The sequence below is a fragment of the Sminthopsis crassicaudata genome, chromosome 5 (genome assembly GCF_048593235.1).
Source record: "Sminthopsis crassicaudata isolate SCR6 chromosome 5, ASM4859323v1, whole genome shotgun sequence".
NCBI classification, from domain to species: domain Eukaryota; kingdom Metazoa; phylum Chordata; class Mammalia; order Dasyuromorphia; family Dasyuridae; genus Sminthopsis; species Sminthopsis crassicaudata.
This window is the reverse complement of record NC_133621.1, coordinates 250,735,827-250,762,748: the sequence shown is the minus strand read 5'-3', so window position 1 is coordinate 250,762,748 and position 26,922 is coordinate 250,735,827. Positions and strand designations below refer to the sequence as shown.

The 26,922-nt window shown below is 34.3% G+C and overlaps 2 protein-coding genes across 16 annotated transcripts in view; both read left to right on the top strand.

Annotated features, from left to right (window-relative positions):
- The window catches only part of OSBPL8 (oxysterol binding protein like 8), a 236,004-nt gene extending 225,810 nt beyond the window's left edge, over positions 1-10,194 (top strand). For all 14 annotated transcript variants that reach the window (XM_074270816.1, XM_074270813.1, XM_074270814.1 and 11 more), the window contains 2 exons: positions 1,673-1,775; positions 6,002-10,194. In XM_074270816.1, coding sequence (XP_074126917.1) covers positions 1,673-1,775; positions 6,002-6,134 — 236 coding nt within the window. In that variant the 3' untranslated portion in view covers positions 6,135-10,194. The remainder of the gene's footprint in view (positions 1-1,672; positions 1,776-6,001) is intronic.
- A 124-nt stretch (positions 10,195-10,318) lies between these two features.
- The window catches only part of BBS10 (Bardet-Biedl syndrome 10), a 152,701-nt gene continuing 136,097 nt past the window's right edge, over positions 10,319-26,922 (top strand). The window contains exons 1-2 of one of the 2 annotated variants that reach the window (XM_074270822.1): positions 12,036-12,321; positions 14,136-16,563. In XM_074270822.1, the coding sequence (XP_074126923.1) occupies positions 12,122-12,321; positions 14,136-16,107 (2,172 nt within the window). In that variant the 5' untranslated portion in view covers positions 12,036-12,121 and the 3' untranslated portion in view covers positions 16,108-16,563. Of the gene's footprint in view, positions 12,322-14,135; positions 16,564-26,922 lie in introns of those variants that run through there. The other variant, XM_074270824.1, reaches the window with a different exon arrangement.

Sequence of the window (26,922 nt, the reverse complement as noted above, 5' to 3'; positions counted from 1 at the left end):
ATCTTAGGGGTTCTTGTAAGTTCAATTAGTTTCAAAAGTACCAATAGGGTAATATAAAAGAACTAATTGAAAACAATCTTAGACTATAAAAGAGGCATGATGCCCAGGGAAATTGTATTGTACTCTGTTCTGTTTAGGCCATATGTGAATTATTGTTCATGTTTCTGGGTACCATTTTTTTTGGTCAGCATTTTGATAAGCTGGAACTTGTATAGAGGCAGCAAAACAGAAATGACTAATGATTGTGTAGGAGGAATATCAGTGAAAGGAATTGGATTTATTTAATTTGGAGAAGAAAAGATTTATAGGAAATATCTATTATATATCATATATGACCTACTAGACTTCAGACCTATTTGACTATATATGTTCTGCTTGACTTCAAAAGGAGGATCTAGAAATAGTGGGAAGTGGAGAAGGCATATTTAATTAAGCTCATCTTAATAGAAACCTTCCTGACAATTAAAGATAAAATGGACTGTATTAAATAAAAAGTTCCCTTCAGTGGAGGTTTTTATAGAGAAAATGTTTTTTGTAAAAAGAATTCTTGTTGGTTTGGGTTGAATTCAGATGACCTTTCAACCTTTCCAACTCTTTCTTTGAAGAGAATTGTTGGAAACAAAACTTGAAAATTATGTTCAGGTCAAATCAGGAAGGACATTATGCTAAATTAAAACTTTTAATTTAATTGTATAGATAGTGTAGAGCCACTGAAGATTTCTGAAGGGGTACAAAATGAATGTGATATTTTATAGAAAGATAAATCAGGGAACAATATACAGGATAGATTTAATAAGGGGAAAGCCTGGAAACAGAGACCAATTTTAAATCTAGATATGGGGTAAGAGGTTCTAAAATAAGATGATGGCATTAGAAATGAAAGCAAACACATGAGAGAATATTGTGAAGGAAAAATCAATAGGACTTTGTGATTTATAAAATATTAAATCCAAGAAAGATAGGAAGTCAAAACTTTCTGAGATTTCAAGTGTGTATGAGTAAAAGGTTGTACCATTAACAGAAATAATAAAAGCTATAAATAGTGCTAGCTCTTGGGAAGCATTATATAGCACAATGGAAAGGGGTATAGATCTAGAGTCACAGACCTTGGTTTGAATCTCAGCTCTACTCTTGATTACTATCATTAATCTTGATTAAAAGTTACTTAATCTTTCTAGATAGATTTCCTTTTCTTTAAATTGAAGGAGTTGGTTCTAAATAACTTCTTTCCTTTTCAACTCTAAATCTATGATCCTCTGATCTGTTCAATGGCAATGGTGGGGAAGAATAGTATCTCTACTGTTTTGACTTAATTCCTCCACTTATTTTTCTTCTCTCCTTTTCTCTTCAACTGCATCTACAAGTCATATATTCAGTACTTGATGAAAGATCACTTTTAAAATATACCATACTTTGCATTATAACTTAGAAAATAAATCTTATAACCAATATTATCCAATTCAGTTGTTACTTTAAATTTACATGTGGAAAATTAAAAATTATTTGGGGGTAAGGATTTAGTGTCTATATAGTAGACACTACTATAAATTTGCAAAAATTAAATCCACCTTAGAAAATGTTTTTTGTATAATTGAAACCTTAATGGAAAAAAAAATACTTCATTTAAGAATGGAAGTTCATTGGTTCATTTCCATCCTAAATGTCTTTTTAGCTCAAGTACTAAAACCAAGTTCAAGAAGAAAGAAGACAGTAGATCTTGCAGACCTACAGAGTTCCATTGAATCTATAAAACAAACACAAGAAGAAATTAAAAGGTAATACATAATGATTATAGTAGTATTTAATTCATGTCTTCCACCTTAGAGAATGCTTCTTCTCTTTTAAAAAGGAACTGAGGCGCCATCTTTTGTGTTAATCCTTTTCTGGTTCCCGTAACTGTTAGTGCCTTCCTCCTAGATGACCTTGTAATTATTTAACTATTTAGTGTGGTGTATATGTGTTCATCTATATATGTACATAATTGAGTCAGATCTTTGACTCATGAAATGAGAGAGAGACTGTTCTCTGACATAAAAGCAGTTCTATTCATTGCAGCTTTTGGGCTGAACTATTCAGTGATAGATTGAAACTGATGCTGTTGTGGATATAATATGAGAGCATAGTTGAAGGTCAAGCACCCTTTATATTATCCATCAGCCATTATGATCATCCTTTTTGTCTTGAACATTGTAGTGGTCTTATCCCTTAATTGAACCTTTTCATTTCCCAAATGTTAACAGAAAGAGACACACACACACATTCATTTTCCAAATGTTAACAGAAAGACACACAGACACACACCAAAAGACCCCCCTACTTTTTTGTTGCCTTTAGACACTCCCTTCTCACTTCTACCTCAGCTCAAATACTACTTATATAGGGAGTTTTTCTTGATCTTTTAGCTTACTAATGACCCCTCCCAAAAAATATCTTGTTTTTATTACATTTTAACACATTTATGTCTTATTTCTTCCAATAGAGTTTAAACTCCATGAGGACATCTACTTTTATTTTTTTCAGTTGAATGCCTAGAGCCTAGCATACTTTATAGGTATTATGTGCATTGTAGGTGCTTAATAAATGCTTGAATTTTGAACTTTAGTAAACCTGATCTTCTTATAGAGCCATGATATGTTCTAATAATCATTCTTTGCTATCTGCCCTTGCTTCAGTCATATCTTAAAAATCCTAATTGGCCAATGAAAGTTCATCTGCATCTCTATCGATTTAATTTTAGAGAACTCTGCCTTTTCCTTGTCATTACAATTGGGATTGTGTCTTCAGAATTTCATCTTTTATCTTTCCATACCAAAACTAAGTTGTACTACAAAGCAGTAGTCATTAAAATGTTTTGGTACTACTTTAAAAAAAAAAAAAGAGAAGGCAGTCAATAAAACAGATTAGGTACATAGAAGCAAACACAAAATTCTAAAAAAACCAAAGACCCCAATTCCTGAGAGAAGGACTCATTATTTGACAAGAACTATTATCCAGTAGTACTGGATAGTAAGTCTAGTGGAAATAGATTGACCTCACTTCATACCATAGAACTATATAAACTCTTAAGTGGATACATGACCTAGATATAAAACATATCATAAACACCATTAGATATCATAAACAAATTAGATGATCAAAAAGGATAAATGAGAAGGATTCAAACTCAAGTGAGAAGATGACACAAGATGGGAGCAGTATTAAATATTTAGAATGTACATTTTAAAGTTAAAAAGATTTTGTACAGTTAAGTCTAATGTAGTTGAAATTAGAAAAGAAACAGGCAATTGGATAACAGGAAGATTTCTTGCCAAAAGGTCTCACATCCAAGATATTTAAGAAACTGAATAAAACTTAAGAATAAAAACTATTTCCTAATAGATAAATAAATGATCAAAGGACATGAATATGAAATGATCAAAGGACAAAATCCAAGCTAGCATCAACCATGTGAAAAAATGTTCTAAATCACTAATAAATAGATAAATACAAATTAAAGCAACTTTGAAGTCCTCTTTCACATCCATCAGATTAATAAAAGATGACAAAAGTTGGAGGGCTCTGGGAGAAAACAGAATGATGTGTTCTAATGTGTAATGGATCCATCCATCTATTTCGGAAAAATATAGTTTATTCCACTACCCTAAAGCAATCAAAGAAAGAAGATTCACCTATACAAAAGTATAACAGCTCTTTGTGATAGCCCAAAATTGGAAACTAAGGGAATTTCCATTGGAAACAAATTGTGGTGTATGAATTTAATGAAATATTATTTTGCCATAGAAATATTGAAATAGACAGTTTCAGGGGAAATTGAGAAGACTTCTGTGAATTGAGACAGAATGAAAGGAGCAGAACTAGGACAATTTATACAGTGATAACATTATGGAAAAAGTAAGATTTGTCTCTGAAAATGAGATAGGGAAATGTTCCTCCCTCCCTTCTTATTAGTGAGAATGTAAAAGACTGTTACAATTCTATTCCTCTGGTACTTCTTTTCATTGCTGATTGGACAAGAAGCTTGCCTTCAGCACCTAGTAGCTAAGTTTGTTTTAAGAGATAATCTAAAGTCTGTGTGACAGTGCTACTGGGTCACTGCAGAAACAAAAAAGGAACCATAGAGGATCAAGGGTCATTTGGTAGTTTCATTTGAAGGGTTTTAATGACAAAGTAATTCATCACCAAGTGGCCAGCCTTTAAATTGGTGGTGGGCTTTCTATATTTAGCTAGGCTAGCTATCAAAAAGGCCACCTCAGTCATTAGGTCTTTACCCTTTTTCACTGTAACATGTGGTATATCTCCATACTCAGATTTATAGTGCTATTTTGGGTCATCTACCTACTCCCTGTTGATATTTTGCATCTTGCATATGAAGTCAGAATAAAGGGTATATATGTTAATGACATTTTGTATTCATACCTAAAAGGTTGCTGTCTTCAGCTTTCTTGTAGGAGTGATAGTTAACTATCCAGTTAAATGTTCAGCACTGTAGAAGAGTCACAGATTGTGCTTGACTTTGTTCCAGAACTCTCTGTTTAGCTTGCTTTTCTATCTCAGTGCAATAATCTATGAAACCACTGAATTCTCAGCACAGTAGACATAACCATGGTTTCTTGGAACCCAGAATTTCAAGATGCCAAGCTCAAGTCTGTGCCATCCTCATTTCTCTACCGTGATTTCTGCCACCTATTTCATTGGCATGCATTAGGTACAGGATCAATTCTTTTTGTCATTGCTGACCTTGTCCACCTTGATCCTCATAACCCTCTATAAGACTCTTATAGTAGATTTTAAGCTTTATGTGTTTGGTGGTATTATCACACTACAGGTTCACAACTTTCTTCTGGGGAATATAATCTAGAATAGAATATCTCAGGGAGCATTTTGTAACATCTATCAGCCTAAGCTTAGCACAAAGTATTGTGAAAATACAATTTCCAAACATATATTCTGTGCCAGCATGACAGAACATGCCAGAGTTTGTGCCATGCTAATATAATCTTCAGTAACGTAGTAACCTCCACAGTATAAACTACTGGAATAGAGTTTGTAGAAGCCGGTTTTCTTCATATTTCTTCTATTCCTGCTTTAGCTTACATATATATACAGCAACACACACACACACACACACACACACACACACACACACACACACACACACACGGAAACTTAAATATTTAAATTCAGAGGAGTTTTTCCCCTGTATGAAATTGAATGGCTTTTTTCTCCTCATCTCCAAAATCCGTATACTGGGAGAGCTCTAGCAGCTAAGTATGAAGCAAAATTTAAACTGTTTAAAAGTCATTGTTAGGAGGGGCAGCTAGGTGGTGCAGTGGATAGAGCACCCGCCCTGAAGTCAGTATGACCTGAGTTCAAATCTAGTCTCAGACATTTAACACTTCCTAGCTGTGTGACCCTGGGCAAATCATTTAACCAAAATTGCCTCAGCAAAAAAAAAAAGAAGCAGAAGAAGAAGTCATTGTTAGGATAAGGCAGGCAATGAAGAAAAAAAAAAAAAAGGAGAAATATAATAATAAATAAATGTTTTAATAACTAATGCATTTTGTTACTCTATAACTTCATGATATTCATAGATAATTTCATATATACAGATTATTTAGCTTTCCATTAGTGACTGATCTAAAGAAATTTGAGTTTGGCAGACACAGTCTAGAATTCTGCATGAAAAACTTAGTGCCAAAATTTATATATCTGTATTGGAATGTGAGCAAGGTACTGAAGTAGAAATGAGAAGATTTTGGTCTTTTATTCTTTCTACTACTGGCCATATAATGTTGAGTAGGTCATTGTAACTTTTTTGAACCAATGTTTTCATATTTAAAGTACAAATAATAAATTTCCTGCCTAGTTTATAGAGCTGTTGACTCAAATAAGAGAATGTAATTAAAAGCATTTTGAAATCTAAGTTATAGTTAGATTTAATCTTGCAATATTGATTTTTTTAACAAGTCACTATAAATATGTATTGCTTTGTATTTTGTAGAAATATTATGGCTCTACGAAATCATCTTATTTCAAGTTCAACTGCCACAGACTATTTCCTACAACCGAGAGACTACTTCATCATTTTCCTGCTGATTTTGCTACAGATCATAATAAACTTCATGTTTAAGTAAAATTCCTTATATAATTGAATGAATGAAATGGAATGATTAGATTTAGCCTGGGACCATTTTTCAAGTTGGTTTGGACTTTATTCAAACAATGCAATATTTCTTAAAGGAATCTTAGAGATAAATCTAGAAATTTTGACCTCTCATACCTTGTGTCCTTAACTGGAACAAGACCTGTCCTATCTGGTTAACGTGAAAATTGCGTAAGTGCCAGAATATTTCTTGTTTTTATCCATGTGTTTTTATCTGTGTGCATCTGTGCATACAGGTCCTAAAAGTATTAGTTCTTAAGAATAGTCATGTATTCTATAGTAATGTTTCAATCTGTAGTCATGCAGTGTTGTTAACAAAAGGCTATTAAGTTTGTACAACTATGTACAGTAAACAGTTTTCTTTTTAAAACAGGCACACAACTTTTATTGATAAGAATTTACATTATGGGGGAAAATAGAGAAATAGATCTAAAGAATCCAAAAAACCTAACTTTTATCTCTTTCTTTTTGGAAACATAAAAAGAAAAATATGTTGATGGTACACACAAATACACATTGGATTAAAAATCAAATTTACATGAAGGGGTTTTGTTTTTTGTGTGGAACCTTAGCATATGTTTAATGTAGGAAACTTTTGGTTTGGACACATTTATGTATGTACATATAGAAAAGTCCACCTTCTTCTCTATGTCTAGTAATGACCTTTGTATCATCTTTGTCATGTTTGATGACTCCTTGAGCACATCTTAGAAAAAATTTCTGTAAATTTATTTCTTTAAGCAAGATCTGCCAACATTCATGGCCTTCCACCACTTTCACCATTATGAATCTAAATTTTCAAGAAAATAAGAGAACTTAACTTTATTATAGTAAATTTGAAAAAACTGGTTGGGTATTAAATTATCTTTGCTATCTGAACTTTTTTTAATGTATGCTCTAGAACTCAAAAATGAGTATTGTCTATGAGACAGCCTAAAGCAATTTTAAGTGGTTTATGAAACAGAGAAATGAGATGATTCAGATTATTTCATCAGTAAGTGGTTTGTTTTAAGAATGCTTCTTGAACTTTTATTTATACCTTAAAATGTTTAATGGTGAAAAAGCATAGAAGACTATTAAAATTTTTACATCAAAAGCCAAAAGAAGATAGAAAATGGGAAATGATCTAAAGATTCTGCAAATGATTTTTAAAATTACTTTTAAGATACACAACAGTGTTACATACCTAAGAAGAGTTCAGTAACTTAATCCTTTATTTTCTCCTTATTGTTAGTAATTTTTAAAATGTAAGTCATATTGCTGTAAAATCTTGTTTTATGTTAAAAGTTCCATAATACAAAATAAGACAGTTTAGCTTTTTCATTTAAGATGTTACACTTTTTTTTGGATTTTTACAAGCTTTTTATATAGTCTTCAGATGCAATTTTTGTGAATTACTTAAAATATCTAATATTATAAAAGACTTTTGTAGTATTGGAAAAAAGATTCTGAGACTTACTGATAATAAGGGCAAAAAGAAAATTAACTCTCAAGTTTTGACTTTAACAGAATAAAAACTACAAGCCAGTAAGAATCGATTAAGAGACACATGGTGAACTATGAAAACTGAGGAGACTATGTCTGACTGAACTAAGTATCCCAAGTAGAAAGTTTGGGCTATACGAATCTTACATATACACATTAAGATCTGATTTCTCCTGCATAATTAGCAAAATAAATATGCCCACTTATTCAGTTGGAAATAATCATATAGGTTAAAAAAAAAAAAGTTATATCAAACATTTCCATATTAGAAACCACAATGTTGCAATTTATACTTTGCATTTTCTCTACTTATTCATTCCACTGCCAGTCTTTAGCCTCTGCCTACATATCTGTTGTAGTTTTTAAAAAGATATTTAAATGTGTATTTATGTACATATATTATGTTACTTTTACATTTCAATTCTAGTTTAAAAATGAAACTTTTTTTGGTGATGAGTTGATGATGGTGAGTGATTGGTGACCAGGTCAATCTATTTTTATTCTTATGTTTGAATATAATTGTTAAAGATATAGATGTGCTAGAAAAATATCCCTGCTTAACCACCACTAATTTACTTACTTGTTCCATTTCTTCCTTAATCCCAGACATATCTAACATAGGTTCAATTTCTAATTAAAGAGGCAGAGGATATTTCACGGAACTTGGAAAAGTAAAAATAAGATTTTTCACGACTGTTTTATTATATGCTTAAAAGCACATATCTAATACAATATATTCTAATGTTTTTAATCACATGAAGTACCTTTCTGTGAGCTGAACATGACACTCAGGAATTGGTGGCTTAGTATTAGACCAATGCTGGTAATAGGCTTGGTATAAGAATCCTTTAAAACACATTATTAACTTGTATTTAGCCATAACATGTCTTTGACCTTGAATGTTCTTCACTTGAGAGTAACCTGTTTTTTTTTCATTTACACGTTGATTCAGAAAAACTGTGATTGTATAGTTTGCAGTTATCTGAGGCTGGTGCCTCCTTCTGGGCTAAATTCCTTAAGACCTGTTTTCTCATTTTATTACTCTCTTTTTCTGCATAAAAATTTAGAGAAATGATGTTTTTGTTTTTAATGTTAACCTTTAGTTTTCTTTAAGTGAGATGCATTTGGTCTATCAAAAGAGAGTATATGAGTCATGTGAAATGTTAAGTAGAGTTATAGCAATAGATAATTTTTCCTAAATATTTCACATGTCACTACTTTTTTGTAGTACTTATAAAGGTATAATACAGTTTTATTCATATTAGCACAAATAGCCATCTGCATTGTATTAAATTTTGCCTTGTAAAATATAATACTCATTTAATATTTATGCTTTTGTGCCTCTAAGGAAATCTTTTTGCCAGTTGTATTTACTGAGACAAAAATCTGAATTAAAAGTATTTATTAATCAGTAGATTTTTTTTCTTAAAAGGGGCACTCACTTTTCTTTTATAAATATATTGAAACAGTAACTCTCTACTTTTATAAGGGTTTGTCTAATTATTGTACTTAAAATTATCTCCTCCACTCTTCAGATATCACAGAAATAGATTTGCCAGATTCTTTCTGAGTATTGTAAACAGTGCCTTTTTGATGAATTCACACTGTTTAGGGATGTATAAAGAACTTGTCAATTTGTGCCATATATACATTAAAAAAATTTTTTGTGGGAGGCAGTTAAGTTACAATTTTTTGAAACCTATCTCACTCTTAGTCAAATATCTAAGGAAACAAATATATACAATTCCATTTTTTTCCTAGTTTTTAGTTTTTCTACTGAGTGGTAAACATCTGTGCTGTTTGTTTTCTGTATAGTGAAGGTATAATGCATTGCGGCATTATTGAAGAGCCATAAATGACACCATAGATTACATTGAATTCATTATGTAAAATATGCAAAAAAAATAAACTTAATATTAAACCTAAATTGACATTTTAAACCATCTGAAAAACAACAACATAGAAATGAATAAATGTTTACATTTCAACTTTTGCTTAACTGGGGAAATGATTCCTTAAAATGCATAGCCTGCCACTAATATGTACCTTTATTTCATTTTCTTCTAGTTAGAGAATATCATATTGTTAATTTTTATTTTCTCTTTTGTTACTTTTAACATATTGCTTGTTTTTATACTGTTACATTTTAAAATTGAAAATCGACTGTTAAAAGTTGTATAGGACCAGTGTCTCATTAATCTGATTAACATATATATATATGAATACAAGTATAAACATATATATAGAAGAGCCACAAAGAAACCCATGACAAAATGAATGTGAATGTTCTTCCTAAAATATTTTAAAAATTTATTTCATGTTTCTGCGTCTTTCATGTAAAATTATTTTAGTGTCACATTATTGAGAAAGTTACTTAAAGAAAAATGTAACATTCAAGATAATGAGCCACAAAAATTCAGTTGGAGTTTTCACTGTATGGCATGTAAACCCATGTAAACATCTTGTTAATGGCCACTTGTAAATTAAAGCACTACCACTGGTCAAGAGTTTTGTATGACTAATAGAATAAAGAGATGTTACCTGCAGTGTGTGTAAGTGTACAATATTGAGTTCTCCAAGTTTATAAGATGTACAGATATTATCAGTCCCGGGCTTCTAAAAGTATCTCAAAGTACATTCTAATTCCATCCTGTTTGTAATGGATAAATATCAGAAAATCTGGGGAAAAGATTTAAGGGTGGAGAAAAGAGCATTCATTACTTAAGTGAATATAAGTAAGATAGTGCTGATGGTTTGGAAAGGAAGTAAAGGAGAAGAAGTAGTGCAGCCACTATTACTGAAAGACCAAGTTGTAGCAACCTCTGGGGAACCGTAGGGTTTTTTTGTTTGTTTGTTTTACATTATCATTTTTCCCCTTGTATGTAAAGAGAGACCTCTTATATAAAATTTTTTAAAGGAAAAAAATCAATATGAAGAAGGAATCCCGAAACTCGAAAATCTCTTTCAACTCTTCCTCAGTGAGGGACCCCAGCCGTGGGAAACCAGACAAACCAGTTTCATTTTATTTAGGTGGGGCTGACCTAAAAGAATTCCAACCCTATTCAATTAAACTCATTGAATTCTATTCAAATTCGAGCTCAAGCTGAAACCCAGCTTGTAGATAACCCAAATTGGGACTCCATTCTATAGCCCCCTTCAGCTTGTAGCCAAAGCTCCTATTATAAAAGAGCCAATCTAAAATCCTTTCTTGGCAGAGGTTCTAAACATGCCATATTATGCCAAGTAAACCTCTGCCCGATGGAATAATAGTCTCTTCCAGTGTTACCCTCTCTTTACCTTCACCTATTTCTCTAATGAGACTTTATGCCTCTCTGGTAGGATTTCTAACCTTACTTCCCAATCCCTATAATAAACCTCTTTTATCAATCTAGGTTTTCAGATCTGTAAACTCCTTTATAGAGAACCTCTGCACCGCTAGAAAGGGGCTTCCCCAAAACTCCCTACCCTTATACCAAATCCCAAGGGGGTGCCAAACCTCTCCATTTGATTCCCTAAACCCCGAACCTGCCACTAAACCTTATTATTTAACTCCTCTGACTACCAGAAACCCTAATCTCATTTTGGTTCCCATACCGGGAGTCCCAAAAACTAGATCATATTCATGGAAAAAAAGTGAAAATAGATACTGTGTTGGAGGTGTAAAGTTAAAAGGGATGTTTAAAAATAAAGGGAATATTGTTTTCAGGAGGTGAGTAAATGAGAAGGATGTGTGTACATATAAACATAAGAGGTAATCTTTCTAATCTCTTCTGGATTTAATTTGTCAAGACTTACAATTTATACAAAGGAGTATAGTGTTAAGAGCGGTGAAACTGCAGTCACCAGCCCACAGTTCAATCACTACAAATGGTACGACCCTTAAAGCAATTCCCTTCTATCTCTGCCCCCTCCCCAACCAGTTTGCTAATTAGGTGACGCGGCCCTTCCGGCTCCCCCCGAAGGAACAGCAGGTTAAGTTAAATCTTTAGTGAATATTATTAGCACCTCGACGTGGAAAGTGGCCAATGCTATATCGAGGTTGGGAGTATTTTGTGGACTGCAAACTTGGGGAAATTTAATTTGGATTAGACTAATATGTATTTCATGTAGTACATTTTTCCGCCCGGAGAGCCAGTTGTTAAAACATATCAATACACCCCGGAATGTGGGGCAGTTATTTGCCCATCACTGGAGGAAGACTACGGGGCCAGGACAGACAGCGGCAGCAAAACCGTGCACGCGGAGCTTCAAAAGATGCGCAGGAGAAGAGGAACTTTGAATAATCAGCCCACCCTCTTCCGGCTCGCAGCGGAAGCTCGCCACACTTTTGGTGGAGCGGCTTCGATCTCATTATAAAACAAAACAAAGCACATCTGCTACCCCTCCTAGAGACCTTACCGCCTCTCTAGTTCGTGCTGCGTCGTTTCCGGTTCCCCTCGGAATCTGGAGGGCGGGTCCTGCGCGAGAGCGGCCATGACGACGGTAGCCATCATGACTGCTGGTGGGGTTGGAGCCGCGCTACAGGCGGCTGAGGTCCTGGAGAACATCGTGGGTGACTGCGTCGGACCCGAGGGGCGTCAAGTACTGTGCACGAAGCCCACGGGCGACGTGTTGTTTAGCCGCGACGGGGGCCGCCTCCTGGAGACGCTGAACGTAGAGAATCCGGTGGCCAGGTAGGTAGATCTCCGCCCCCGCCCCTCCCCTCTCTTGGTCACTCCGCCTCCCGTTGTCGCTGTGGGTTGTCAGTCGATCTGTCAATTACTCCTAAGTGTTTTGGGAAGCTGTTTTGGGAAGCTCCGGCTTAATTATAAGAAAAAGGAAGATCTTGCCCTCAAAGAGTTTCCAATCTAAAGAAGGGGCGAGGAGGATAACCTGAAGAAAGGCGTAGACTAGGCACTTAAAATGTATTTAGTGCCGAGATTCCAATGGAAAAGACAGTCCTTGCTCACTTTTTTACATATACAACATGGATCTGAAGTAAGTAAATTATATATGCCAAGTAGTTAAAAACAGAGCTTGTGCTCATATTAGGTCATACCACCCTTAAAAAAAAAAAAGACACAACTAAGCAAAAGCTATTAAGTATTTATTAAGCTCCTACCATATACCATATACTGGGGATACCAAAGAAATAACATCACTCTTTCCCAAGGAAACATTCTCTTCGGGAAGACCAGAAGCAGACAAGCTAGAGAAATTGGGGGGGGGGGAGATATACAAGGTAAGATTGGTGGGGAAGGGCGGTGACACAGTTCCTTATCTCAAGAAATTTATATTCTGTGGAGAATTCAACAGATTTACCTTCACCAGGAAGCTTTTCCTGATTCTTCCTTGCTATTGCCTTTCCTACTTCCTTTACCCCAAATTATCTTGTGTTTTGTGTGAGCAAGTATGGAGTAGTGTAATAGATACAGGAAGATTATGAGTTAAAATCATGCTTCTCCCATAGTATTGTGATCCCAGGGGAGTCATTTAGCCTCTTCAGTACTCTAAACTAGAATTCTCTAAAGACTTAAAGTTACAGAGAAGCTGCATTGGTAGAGAGACCCCTATGCCAGTGAAATCCACAGGTTCGGTTTTTATGTTTTGTATATGAACATATAGTGTGTGTGTGTGTGTATGTGTGTGTGTGTGTGTGTATATATATATATATATATGTACACATACGACAGATCTAAATAAAGACTAAAGAATGAGTAGAGAAGGGCAGCTAGGTGGTGCAGTGGATACAGCAACAGCCTTGAATTTAAGAGGACCCCAGTTCAAATCTGGTCTCAGACACTTAACACTCCCTTAGCTGTGTGACCCTGGGCAAGTCACTTAACCCCATGAAAAAGAATGAGTAGAGAAACAGGCATATATCCTATTGTTACATTACAGATTCCTTGAAGCCTATTTGTCTTTGTTTCCCCAGAGCTCAGCAAAGAGCTGAGTCAGTAGTAGGTATTTAATTAATGTTTATGGAATAATGAAGGACTGTATTCCAAGCACTGGTCATTGGTGATACAAAGTCTGTATTGACTACCCTCAAGGAACTTACATCCAAATGGAGGAATCAGCAGGCACATATATAAATATATTCCAAACAGATCAACAGTAATTCAGAGCAATATAAACTGGGAATTAGAAAAGGTCTCATATAGAAGTTAAGTGTTTAAACTGAGTCTCCATAATCCAAAGGGATTTTCAGAAGAATTTTCAAATAATAGCAAAATCAAATTTCCATGCTAGGATTTAAAATTTATTTTTACTAATTCAAATGATATTTTGCTGTCCCCATATTTTTCCAATAACTTCTTTAGAGAAGTTATTTCTCTTTTTCTATTTTAATCCAGTCCTCCTTTCCAATGAGTTCTATTAACGTAATTCTTTTATTTAGAGAAAGATAAAGAAAAAGATTTTTAATATGAAACTAAATTAAAACTAATTTTGGACATATAAGCCATATGAATCTTAATTGCTTTTATTGTTTTTCTTTTTCAAACAGAATGATAGTGACTTGTGTTTCCATGAATCGGAATGTGACTGGAGATGGTTCTAAAACATTCATTATCCTTCTTTGTGATTTACTCCGAGGACTTAAGGCAATCACTGACAAAGAAAGGAGCTCTTATGGGGGAAATATTAAAAGCCAAGAAAGACACTGGAAAAGTTGTTGCCAGTGGAAATACATTTCTCAAGCTATTTTAACATTTCAAGCACACATATTAGACTACATTATGGCTCAGTATTTGAGTAAACACTTTTTGTCCATCTTTTCATTTTCTGGAGAAGAAAAACATTTTTGTAGGAGCTCACTAGAATCCTTATTAGATGCATATTTTTGTGGAAGAGTGGGAAGAAATAATCAGAAATTTATTTCCCAGTTAACTTGTGATTATTTTTATCAGTGTTTGAGCCATGAAGATAGTAAAGATGAAATGATTGATTTAGTAGATGAATATTTTCTGGAATTGTGCACTGCTGTCACAGGACTTCCAATTTCAAGTTCAAGAATCATATCAGGACTTGTTATTCATAGAGATTTTTCTGTTTACTGCCCAACAGATGGTGATATGAGAATTATTGTTGTAACTGAATCCATTCAGCCTGCACTTTCCACTTCTGGTTCTGAGCTTATTATAAGTTCAGAAGCACAATTTCAGGCATCTCACACTTGGACTATAGAAAGGACAAGAGCCATAATGAAAGATTTGCAAAGTAAGAGTATAAAATTGCTTTTGTCTAGTGTGAAACAACAGGATGCAGTTATTTATTATGCAAAACTGAATGGCATATCAGTGGTAGAGTGCATACCATCAGAAGAAATTTCTCTCCTTTGTAGAATCAGTGCTCTGTCATCTTTTATGCCATCATGGGCCACTTCACAGTGTCACATCTCTGACACTGCATTAGTGAAATTTTGTCAGCCCATTTTGCTTAATTCCAAAAGATATGTTCATCTTGGATTACTTAGCACACACTTTTTTATACCCCATTGTTTAGTCCTTTGTGGACCAGTACAAGGCCTTACTGACCAGCACATTCATGCTTTCCATGGAGCATTTAAAGTACTTCGACAAATCTTTAAAGGGCTTAATCTCAATTACAAAACACAAGTAAACAATCAAAATGAGATCTCAAAGTCTGTTACTTCTAAAGATAATAAACAAAGTCATCATTTGATAGATGGTTATAGAGCTTTGTTTAAAAAACAGTGTCTGGACTCAGTTTTAAAAAGTAAAGATAATCCATCAGTGCAATCTCATTTAAGTGACACTCCAGATTTGGTACTGTCAGGTATAGAATCGGAGAATGAGATTTCACGTACAACTTTAACACACACACATAAAGAAAAGGGAGACTTTGAATCCCTCATTTATACTTATCCCAACAAAATTGGTATTATTAATGCCAAGAAATCACTTGTAGCTATTAATTGTGGTTGTAATGGTGATTCCTTGTCAGAAATTTTTGATGATCATTTAAGTGTCATTGAACAGACTTGCAAAATGAGCAGTACTACTGTAGGCATGACATCAAAGGAAGTACTCGAGCACACTTCACAAAATTATTGTACTTCCTTTATTGAGGCTGGTTCTGTTTTACCAGTAGGTGGTCACTTTGAGATCCTATTACATTATTATCTAATTGACTATTCCAGACAGTGCCAAAAGCCAGAAGTAAGTATGATATGTTCATTAATAGCTAATGCACTATTGAGTGTTCCAAAAACCCTTTATAAAGCTAAGAGAGGAAATAAAAGCTTTTGTCATGTGTACTTAAGAACTATGCATGCTCTACAAGCTAAGCAGTGGATAGCAGAGAGTCAAACAGGCCTTGAATCTGTAGCTTGTAAATATCAGTTATTGACATCAGTGCTTCACTGCTTGACAAAACTCTTAACTGTTGAGTTAGTCATCAGGATTAATAAACAGCCACAAAAGACTGATGGTGATGAGACAGGAGAAGATGTGTGAAAACAGTAGTTTTGTTCTCAGTGGGTTTTGTCCTTTTTTTTTTAATCTGGCGCAATCTGTGGAGAACTGTCTCTCAACCCAATCCTTGACTTTCCAAGATGAAACCATGAGGCTATTAGTCATTTTTGTGCCTAGAATGGTGAAAAATGCAACAAGCTTTTCACAAGCTACAAATATTGCTCAATAGGAACTATATTTATGTATGTTCTTATTTGTAATATATCAGAAAAGAGTGGTAAGAGATTTTATTCATCTCTTCATTTCCCTCTTTTCCATTCCTTTCTATTTTTGTATATTAACTGTCCATAATATATCAGAAAAAGTATTTTTCATTTGTTGTATTTAACTAGCACATTTTACAATTTCAAACAAATGTCAGGGTTTTTTTGTTTAATACCCTGTCCTACTGCTGTATTTGTTTCATAGCCATATTAATAAAGCATTATTTCATTCACATACTTTTATTGTGGTTCTATTTACATTTCTTGTTCATATATTGTCCACTTACTATTTTATAACCATCAACATATTGACTGAATCTGGGTTGTTGATGGGAAGAAAATAGCTGATAAAATTTACTTTTTTTTTTTCCCTTGGAAACTAATGGCTCTACCCTGAGCAGAAAAATAAGCCTTGACTAAGTATAATTATAATTCATATATTTTCTAATTGTTTTGCCTATGTGACATATATTGTTGAGTAATAATTACAAAATTACTTGATTGTAATTTTTCTTTTTTTTTTTTTAATTTTTTTTATTATATATATATATATATATTTTATAATATTATCCCTTGTATTCATTTTTCCAAATTACCCCTCCTCCCTCTATTCCCTCCCCCCGATGACAGGCAATCCCATACATTTTACATGTGTTACAATATAGTCTAGGTACAATACATGTGTGTGAATATCATTTTCTTGTTGCACAATAAACATTAGAATCCGAAGGTACATGCAACCTGGGCAGACAGATATTAGTGCTAACAATTTACATTCACTTCCCAGTGTTAATTCTCTGGGTGTAGCTACCTCTGTCCATCATTGATCAACTGGAAGTGAGTTGGATCTTCTTTATGTTGAAGATTTCCACTTCCATCAGAATACATCCTCATACAGTATTGTTGTTGAAGTGTACAGTGATCTTCTGGTTCTGCTCATTTCACTCAGCATCAGTTGATTTAAGTCTCTCCAGGCCTCTCTGTATTCCTCCTGCTGGTCATTTCTTACAGAGCAATAATATTCCATAACCTTCATATACCCCAATTTACCCAACCATTCTCCAACCGATGGACATCCATTCATCTTCCAGTTTCTAGCCACAACAAAAAGAGCTGCCACAAACATTTTGGCACATATATGACTCTTTCCGCTCTTTAGTATTTCTTTGGGATATAATCCCAGTAGTAGCGCTGCTGGGTCAAAGGGTATGCACAGTTTGATAACTTTTTGGGCATAATTCCAGATTGCTCTCCAGAATGGCTGGATTCTTTCGCAACTCCACCAGCAATGTATTAGTGTCCCAATTTCCCCACATCCCCTCCAACATTTATCATTATTTGTTCCTGTCATCTTAGCCAATCTGACAGGTGTGTAGTGGTATCTCAGAGTGGTCTTAATTTGCATTTCTCTGATCAGTAGTGATTTGGAACACTCTTTCATGTGAGTGGATATAGTTTCAATTTCTCCCTCTGAGAATTGTCTGTTCATATCCTTTGACCATTTATCAATTGGAGAATGGTTCGGTTTCTTATAAATTATGGTCAGTTCTCTATATATTTTGGAAATGAGACCTTTGTCAGAACCTTTGTTTTTAAAAATATTTTCCCAATTTGTTACTTCCCTTCTAATCTTGTTTGCATTAGTATTATTTGTACAGAAACTTTTTAGTTTGATGTAATCAAAATCTTCTATTTTGTGATCAATAATGATCTCTAGTTCTCCTCTGGTCATAAATTCCTTCCTCCTCCACAAGTCTGAGAGGTAGATTATCCTCTGTTCCTCTAATCTATTTATTATCTCCCTCTTTATGCCTAAATCATGGATCCATTTTGATCTTATCTTGGTATATGGTGTTAAGTGTGGATCCATATCTAATTTCTGCCATACTAATTTCCAGTTTTCCCAACAGTTTTTTCCGAATAATGAATTTTTATCCCTAATGTTGGAATCTTTGGGTTTGTCAAAGATTAGATTGCTATAGATATACCCTTTTTTGTCCTTTGTATCTAATCTGTTCCACTGATACCGGTCTATTTCTTAGCCAATACCAACTGGTTTTGGTGACTGCTGCTATATAATATAGCTTTAGATCAGGTACACTTAGACCACCCTCCTCTGAGTTTTTTTTCATTAGTTCCCTTGCAATTCTCGACCTTTTATTCTTCCATATGAATTTTGTTGTTATTTTTTCTAGGTCATTGAAATAGTTTCTTGGGAGTCTGATTGGTATAGCACTAAATAAATAGATTAGTTTGGGGAGTATTGTCATCTTTGTTATATTCGCTCGGCCTATCCAAGAGCACTGAATGTCTTTCCAATTATTTAAATCTGATTTTATTTTTGTGGCAAGTGTTTTGTAATTTTTCTCATATAATTCCTGACTTTTCTTTGGTAGATGGATTCCCAAATATTTTATACTCTCAACATTTGTTTGGAATGGAATTTCTCTTTGTATCTCTTGCTGTTGCATTTTGTTAGTGATATATAAAAATGCCGAGGATTTATGTGGATTTATTTTGTATCCTGCCACTTTGCTGAAATTTTGAAGTATTTCTAGTAGCTTTTTAGCAGAGTCTTTGGGGTTCTCTAAGTATACCATCATGTCATCTGCAAAAAGTGATAGTTTAATTTCCTCATTTCCTACTCTAATTCCTTGAATCTCTTTCTCGGCTCTTATTGCCGAGGCTAGCGTTTCTAGTACTATATTGAATAGTAATGGTGATAGTGGGCAACCTTGTTTCACTCCTGATCTTACTGGGAAAGGTTGCAGTTTATTTCTATTGCATATTATGCTTACTGAAGGTCTTAAATATATGCTCCTGATTATTCTAAGGAATAGTCCATTTATTCCTATACTCTCAAGAGTTTTTAGTAGGAATGGATGTTGGATTTTGTCAAATGCCTTTTCTGCATCTATTGAGATGATCATATGGTTCTTATTAATTTGATTATTAATATGGTCAATTATATTAATAGTTTTCCTAATATTAAACCAGCCCTGCATTCCTGGAATAAATCCTACTTGATCATAGTGTATTATCTTGGAGATGATTTTCTGAAGTCTTTTTGCCAATATCTTATTTAAGATTTTAGCATCAATATTCATTAAGGAGATTGGTCTATAATTTTCTTTCTCAGTTTTCGATGTACCTGGTTTAGGTATCAGTACCATGTCTGTGTCATAAAAGGAGTTTGGTAGGACTCCTTCATCCCCTATTTTTTCAAATAATTTATATAACATTGGGGCTAATTGTTCTTTAAATGTTTGGTAGAATTCACATGTGAATCCATCTGGCCCTGGGGATTTTTTCCTGGGGAGTTGATTAATAGCTTGTTCTATTTCTTTTTCTGAAATGGGACTATTTAAGCAATTTATCTCCTCCTCTGTTAATCTAGGGAGCCTATATTTTTGGAGGAAGTCATCCATTTCACTTAAGTTATCAAATTTATTGGCATAAAGTTGGGCAAAGTAACTCCTTATTATTTCTCTAATTTCCTCTTCATTGGTGGAAAGATCCCCCTTTTCATTTGTAAGACTATCAATTTGATTTTCCTCTTTCTTTTTTTTGATCAAATTTACCAAAGGTTTATCTATTTTATTGGCTTTTTCATAAAACCAACTCTTGGTTTTATTTATTAATTCAATAGTTTTTTTACTTTCAATTTTATTGATTTCTCCTTTTAATTTTTGTATTTCAAGTTTAATTTTTGGTTGGGGGTTTATAATTTGGTCTTTTTCTAGCCTTTTAAGTTGTAAGCCCAATTCGTTAATCTTCTCTTTCTCAATTTTCTTCAAATAAGCCTCTAAAGATATAAAATTTCCCCTTATTACTGTTTTAGCTGCATCCCAAAGATTTTGATATGATGTCTCATCATTGTCATTATCTTGGGTGAAATTGTTAATTGTTTCTATAATTTGCTCTTTCACCCAGTCATTCTTTAAGATGAGATTATTCAGTTTCCAATTACTTTTTGGTCTATTTACCCCTAACTTTTTACTGAATGTAGCTTTTATTGCATTGTGATCTGAGAAGAAGGCATTTATTATTTCTGCCTTCCTACATTTAATTTTGAGATCTTTATGTCCTAATATATGGTCAATTTTTGTATAGGATCCATGAACTGCTGAGAAGAAAGTATATTCCTTTCTATTGCCATTCAGTTTTCTCCAAAGGTCTATCATACCTAGTTTTTCTAATATTCTATTTACTTTTTTAATTTCTTTCTTGTTTGTTTTGTGGTTTGATTTGTCTAAATCTGAGAGTGCAAGGTTGAGATCTCCCACTATTATAGTTTTACTGTCTATTTCTTCTTGCAGTTCTCTTAACTTTTCCTTTAGAAAGTTAGATGCTATACCACTTGGTGCATATATGTTTAGTATTGATATGGCTTCATTATTTATGCTACCTTTCAGCAGGATATAGTTTCCTTCCTTATCTTTTTTAACGAGATCTACTTCTGCTTTTGCTTGATCTGAGATAAGGATAGCTACCCCTGCTTTTTTGGCTTTACCTGAAGCATAATAGGCTCTGTTCCAACCTTTTACCTTTATTCTGTATGTATCTCCCTGCTTTAAGTGTGTTTCCTGTAGGCAACATATTGTAGGGTTCTGCTTTTTGATCCAATCTGCTATCCGTCTCCGTTTGATGGGATCGTTCATCGCATTTACATTTACAGTTAAAATTACTAATTCTGTATTTCCTGCCATCGTATTATCCCCAGATTATGCTTTTTTCCCTTGACCCCCCTGATCCCCCTCCCCGATATTTAATTTACAGACCCCGCCTTGTGACACGCAACCCTCCCTCTTTTTTTTTTTTAGGATCCCTCCCCCCTCCCTCCAAGTCCCTTCACTTATTCTCCTTTTCCTTTTCCCTTTTCCTCTCCCCCCTTTTAATGAGGTGAGAGAAAATTCTCTGAAAAACAAATATGTTAATTATTTACTCTTTGAGCCTCTCCTGATGAGAGTAAGATTCACACAATGATTCTCCCCCTCACTAAGTTCCCTCAGATATGGTGTATTTTCTATGCCTCTTCCTGGGATGTAGTTTCCCTCTTTTTATCACTCCTTCCCCTTTTTCTGAACCGACCTCCTTCCCTTTACTACAGCCCCCTTTTTTTCTTTTATATCAGTAAAATCAAATTATCCTTGAGTATTTTTTATATACCCACAACAGAGTTACAGTTCTCAAGGGTTCTGTGTACCTTTTTCTGTTTCTCTTCAGTCTTGTGGATGTAGATCAAATTTTTTGTTTAAGTCTGGTTTTTTTCTTAGAAACATATAGAATTCCTCTGTTTCATTGAATGACCATCTTCTTCCATGTCAAAAGATGCTAAACTTAGCTGGGTAGTTCATTCTTGGTTGCAGTCCTTGATCTTTTGCCTTACGGAATATCAGGTTCCAGGCCCTTCTATCTTTTAATGTGGAGGCAGCCAGATCTTGGGTGACCCTTATTGTGGCACCTTGGTATTTAAATTGTTTTTTTCTAGCTGCTTGCAGGATTTTCTCCTTTGTGTGGTAATTCTGCAGCTTAGCCACTATATTCCGTGGTGTTCTTTTTTTAGGGTCTATTTCAGAAGGAGTTCGATGAATTCTTTCCACATCTACTTTCCCTTCTGTTTCTATTATCTCTGGACAGTTCTCTTTGATAATTTCCTGTAAAATAGAATCTAGGCTCTTTTTTTGGTCATAGTTTTCTGGAAGTCCAATAATCCGCAGATTATCTCTCCTAGATCTATTTTCCAGGTCTATAGATTTTCCCAGTAAGTATTTGACGTTGTTCTCCAGCTTCTCATTTTTTTTGTTTTGTTTGACTGATTCTTAGGTTCTCTGTGAATCATTCATTTCTATTTGTTCCATCCTGACTTTTAAGGAGTTATTTTCTTCTTTCACAGTTTTTAGTTCTTTTTGTAAATGCCCAATTTCGTTTTTAAATGAATTATTTTGCTCTATTGAATTTTTTTCCATTTCCCTAATTTTTTTTTTGAGAATTATTTTCTTTTTCCAATTCAGAAATTCTATTTTCTTGAGACTTTTTTATCTTTTCCAATTCAGAAATCCTACTTTCCTGTGTTTTTTTAACCTTTTCTAATTCATAAATTTTGTTTCCCTGCATCTCCTGTGAATTCTTTATTTTTTCCAACTCCAATTTCAGGACGTTGTTATTCTCTATCATAGCTTCCCTTTCCTTTCCCCATTTTTCTTCAATCTCCCTCAATTTTTTAAGAGTTTCTTCTAGGATAAAGTTATGTGATGGGGGGCAGGGATCGTTCCCCTTTGGGTTGTTATCTGCTGACTCTCTGCTGTTAACTTCCTCAGGGTTGGATACCCGCTCTTTCTCTGTATAGAAGGAATCTATGGTTTTTCTAGCTTTTTTGCTCATATTTAAAAAAATCTTTTGGGGTCTGTCCCTGGGGTAGGAAATTATTTATTTACTTCTTTACCAGCTTCCTCCCAGACCAGATGGATGCAGCGGCTCCTGCACCTGAGCTAAGATAGAGCTCTGGGAGAGAGTTCCCCACCCCCTCCCTGGAAATGCCTCAGAGGTGATTAGCACTACTGTGCTTCGAGGGCGTAGAATAGTGAAGACAGCACGAAGCCCAGCCTATGTGTCCGGGTGGGGAGTGGATGTCTGCAGCAGGTGACATGAAAAGCCCCTGTGCTCAAACTGGAAGTGTCTGCCAGAAACCGCGGTCCCTAGTTCAAAGGTTCCGCTTCTCTGGGACTTCCTGGAGCTGAGTTCCACTCCCTCCAGCTAAGCTAGGCAGTGTGTGTTGCCTTGGGCCGTATCCACCCACTTGTCAATCTCTTAACTATTCTCAGGAGGTAGCTGAGGCCACACCCCCTGGTGCCAAGATCTGCTGAGTCACCTCCAGGGTCCGGGGAAAATCTAATCTGAGTTTTAAAATATTTTGGCTTTCTCTTCTGAACTGCTAAATAATTAGCAGAGAAGAGCTAACAGCCTGTGCCAGATTCCTTTACCTCAGTGGCTTCTCTGATCCCAGAGCCCTTCCCAGCGCAATGGGCGCAGTGTGCCACTGCCCCACCGTCTGTGCTGGTCTCTCTTATTCCTCCCCTGAGAACTGACCTTTCCTGTTGAAACTCCAGATTCTCTTCAGCTGGTAAGTCGTGCTTCCAGTCCTTATGGTATCTATCAGTCCTGAGCTAATTCTGAGACTTAATTTATCTAATTGGTTGTGAGGGAGTGAGGACGTTCACAGAGACATGTGTTTCTTCTCCGCCATCTTGGCTCCGCCCCGATTGTAATTTTTCTATGAATTGTAATGTAAATTTATGCTATGAATAGATACACTATATCATGTTAACATTGAAAGAATAGTAAACCTATTTAGAATAATCTATTTTAAAATATTCTCATTTAAATTTTTTTCATTCTAGATAGTTCCCAAATTATTAATGTCTATAGAAATTATTTGGAACTTCATACATTTCCTCCTAGAAACAATATAAATGGTATTTGTGTTTCTAGTATAGGTAGTCTTACCCCTACTATTAAGCCCATTGTGGGTTTAATAAGTATATTGTAGTTATAAATAAATGTTCTAAGATTTACAAAGTTATTTTTCTTGTCATTAACATATAAGTAGTATGATTTTCATTTTGCATAAAAATTCAGATAGGTTGTAACTTATCAGAGTCATATATCTAGTCACAATCAGAATTTGGATTCAAACTTATTTCCTGCCTCCATCATCAGAGCTCTTTTCATTACACCACACTGCTTCTTAGAACTGTTACTAGTACTAATTACAATAGTATTATTATATAATTATTATTATATAATAATTATTATAGTAACTAATACTAGTTACTAGTAGAATGCCTAACAATGTTTCCAGGGAAATTGCATTTATTAGGACCATATTTCCTCATAAACTGTATAAAGCTTGATTTGACTGAAAGCTACTGAGACCCAAGAAGTGTGAGGTAAGGGAGGAAGGTTGAGAAGCACATTACAGGTCTAAAACACCTGGACTTTACCACTTTCATCTGCTAGCTATCAGTTTACTCTTTTGTTTACTATCCGCTAGCTGCTATCAGTTTCCTTCCTTTTCCAGTTCATTTTACAAATGAAAGTGTCTTACTCAGGGTCACACAAATACTAAATGTCTGGGGCCAGATTTGAATTAAGGGAGATAAGTCCTGATGCAGGCTCAGAGCTCCATGCATATAATGTCATCTGACTGCCCATTTCTTTTACTACTACTTTTCCTTTTAGCCCCTAAAAAGGTTGTGCTACAAATTTTAGATACTTAAGAATTAGAAGAGAACCTGTTCCCAAAGCCTCAGTCCATTCTACAATGTCCTAGATAAATGATCAGAGATAGCTAGGCTATAGTGGATAGAGCATCAAGCCTATAGGAGATAGGAAGACCTAGTCTTAAACTGTAATTCTGGGTAAGTCTTAATCATCTGTAAAATCATCTGTCATCATATGTAAATAGTAGTACCTACTTCTCAGTGTTTTCATGAAAATAAAATAATATAGTGTTTATAATACTTTATAATTTTTTTCTATATGAAAACTTGGAGTGGGAGTCAGTAAATCAAGTTAAAACTGGAATCACTATGTAAACCTGGGCAAAAAACAAACAAAAAACCCTTTGCCCCAATTTCTTCACCTATAAAGGGGGAGTGGTAAATTAATTAAAAAGTCAATTAAAAAGGTTAATTGTATATAACTCCCAAGATTGTCTTGAGAATCAAATGAGATAATAATTGTAAAGCACTTAGCACAGATCCTGTGCTAATATAGTAAAGACTATGTTAATGTTAGCTACTTTAAAATATACATTTCTGTCTATAAATATCCACCCATTGGTCTATTACTAAAAAAGTTAAATTCTACACCTATGTACTCTTCCAGGTTCCTTCAACAAAGCCTTAAATGGTATGATTTTAGTTGTCATGCCATCCTGTATGATCTTTTTTAGATGTGTTGCACAGGTAGAAGAAATTCATTCACTTAGGGGCATGAATTTCCTTTGGCTTTCTACAGATCTAGTGTTGTGCAAATCTGTAATTTCCTGGACCTTATATTCCTCTCAAAACCACCCTTTATAAGAATCAAATATCATGGCTATGAAAATTCTGTTATTTAGGTATGACAGAAGTATCCTATCTAGCACACAATTTACAAAAAAGTATATACAATTCTGGTCATACTTTTAGCATTTTGGGTAGTTCTACCTTGCAGGTTACTAGATTTACCTTACCACTCACAATTAATGGACCTGACATCACCATCAGCATCCAAAACCCAGGAGAGAGCTATGTACTTTATATGTCGACCAAACCTGATCTCCCTGCTCTGAGATAAAGAACTTAGGTCATGTATGTTTTCTTATTTCCTCTCCTGCCCCTATGATTATGTCAGCAAATTCTGCCATTGACAGACACACTGCCCACTTACACTGAAGTCAGGAATTGTAGGAACTGTCTGATATTATACTTGGTATTTTGCCATTTACACATGTTGGGTAGTAATTGTACTTCTAGTCTTTTCTATAACTCTGGCATAAATCAAATCTTTCCCCACTCTGAAATAGTGTTATAACCAATAAATGTTACTTCCTTGAGAAATATACTCGCCATACATGACTTATAATGGCAATATTGATCACCAGTTGGACATGCCAGCAAATGTTTTGCTTCATCCAAATGAGCTCAAGTGATTTACGCTCAGCAAAATATTGTGGGCATGGATGGCTTACTATATTTCCTTTGGTTGATGGAATAATTACTAACTACTTGAGATAGTATTGAAGTCATAGCCTCATTTTCCTGGCAAATCCATAAAATCATTTATTAAGCACTGAATATGTTGCCAATCTCTTCTAGGCATTAGGTTCAAAGACAAAACATGGGGGAAAACAACATGTATACATAAACCTAAACTTGTAAGTTTAGATTTAGCTCCAGTTCTTCTGAGTGCTTTCTCCATTTCTAGATGATGTGATGGAATATTGATTTTTTTTTTTTAATGATCATCTAGAAGGTACGTCATTCTCAGAAAGAAAACAGAACAATTAAGCAAACACTGTATACAGCTAGAGAGAATTGGAATTTCTTTGAAAAACAGTAAATTCTTGTGTATTCTCATTGAAGGCCATTTTCTTTCAAATGTTTCCAATGCAGTTTTAATTGCCAATGTTTCTAATTTATGACCCTGTACAATATCTACTTATTAGTCATTTGTTTTCAGTCATATAAGGCAAATAGAGGCTACTTGGAGATAGCCAAGAATAAATTAGTAGTAATTGGCAATTTCCAAGTTGTGATATGAATGTAATGGAATGTTATGTATGTTATAATGTAATGGAATATAATGTATGTTATAAGAAACTTTGAATATGAAGAAGCCATGTCAGTACAAGAAGACTCATATGAACTGACAAAGTGAAATAATCAGTCAGGAAATAATGTAGACAATGACTATAATATACATTAAAAGAACAGAAAAAAAATCCTTTTTTTTTTTTTTTTTTTTTTTTTGACAATTACAATTTTGTACCAAATATTTTTTTATAATTTATTAATTTTATAATTATTTTTTTGACAATGCATATGCA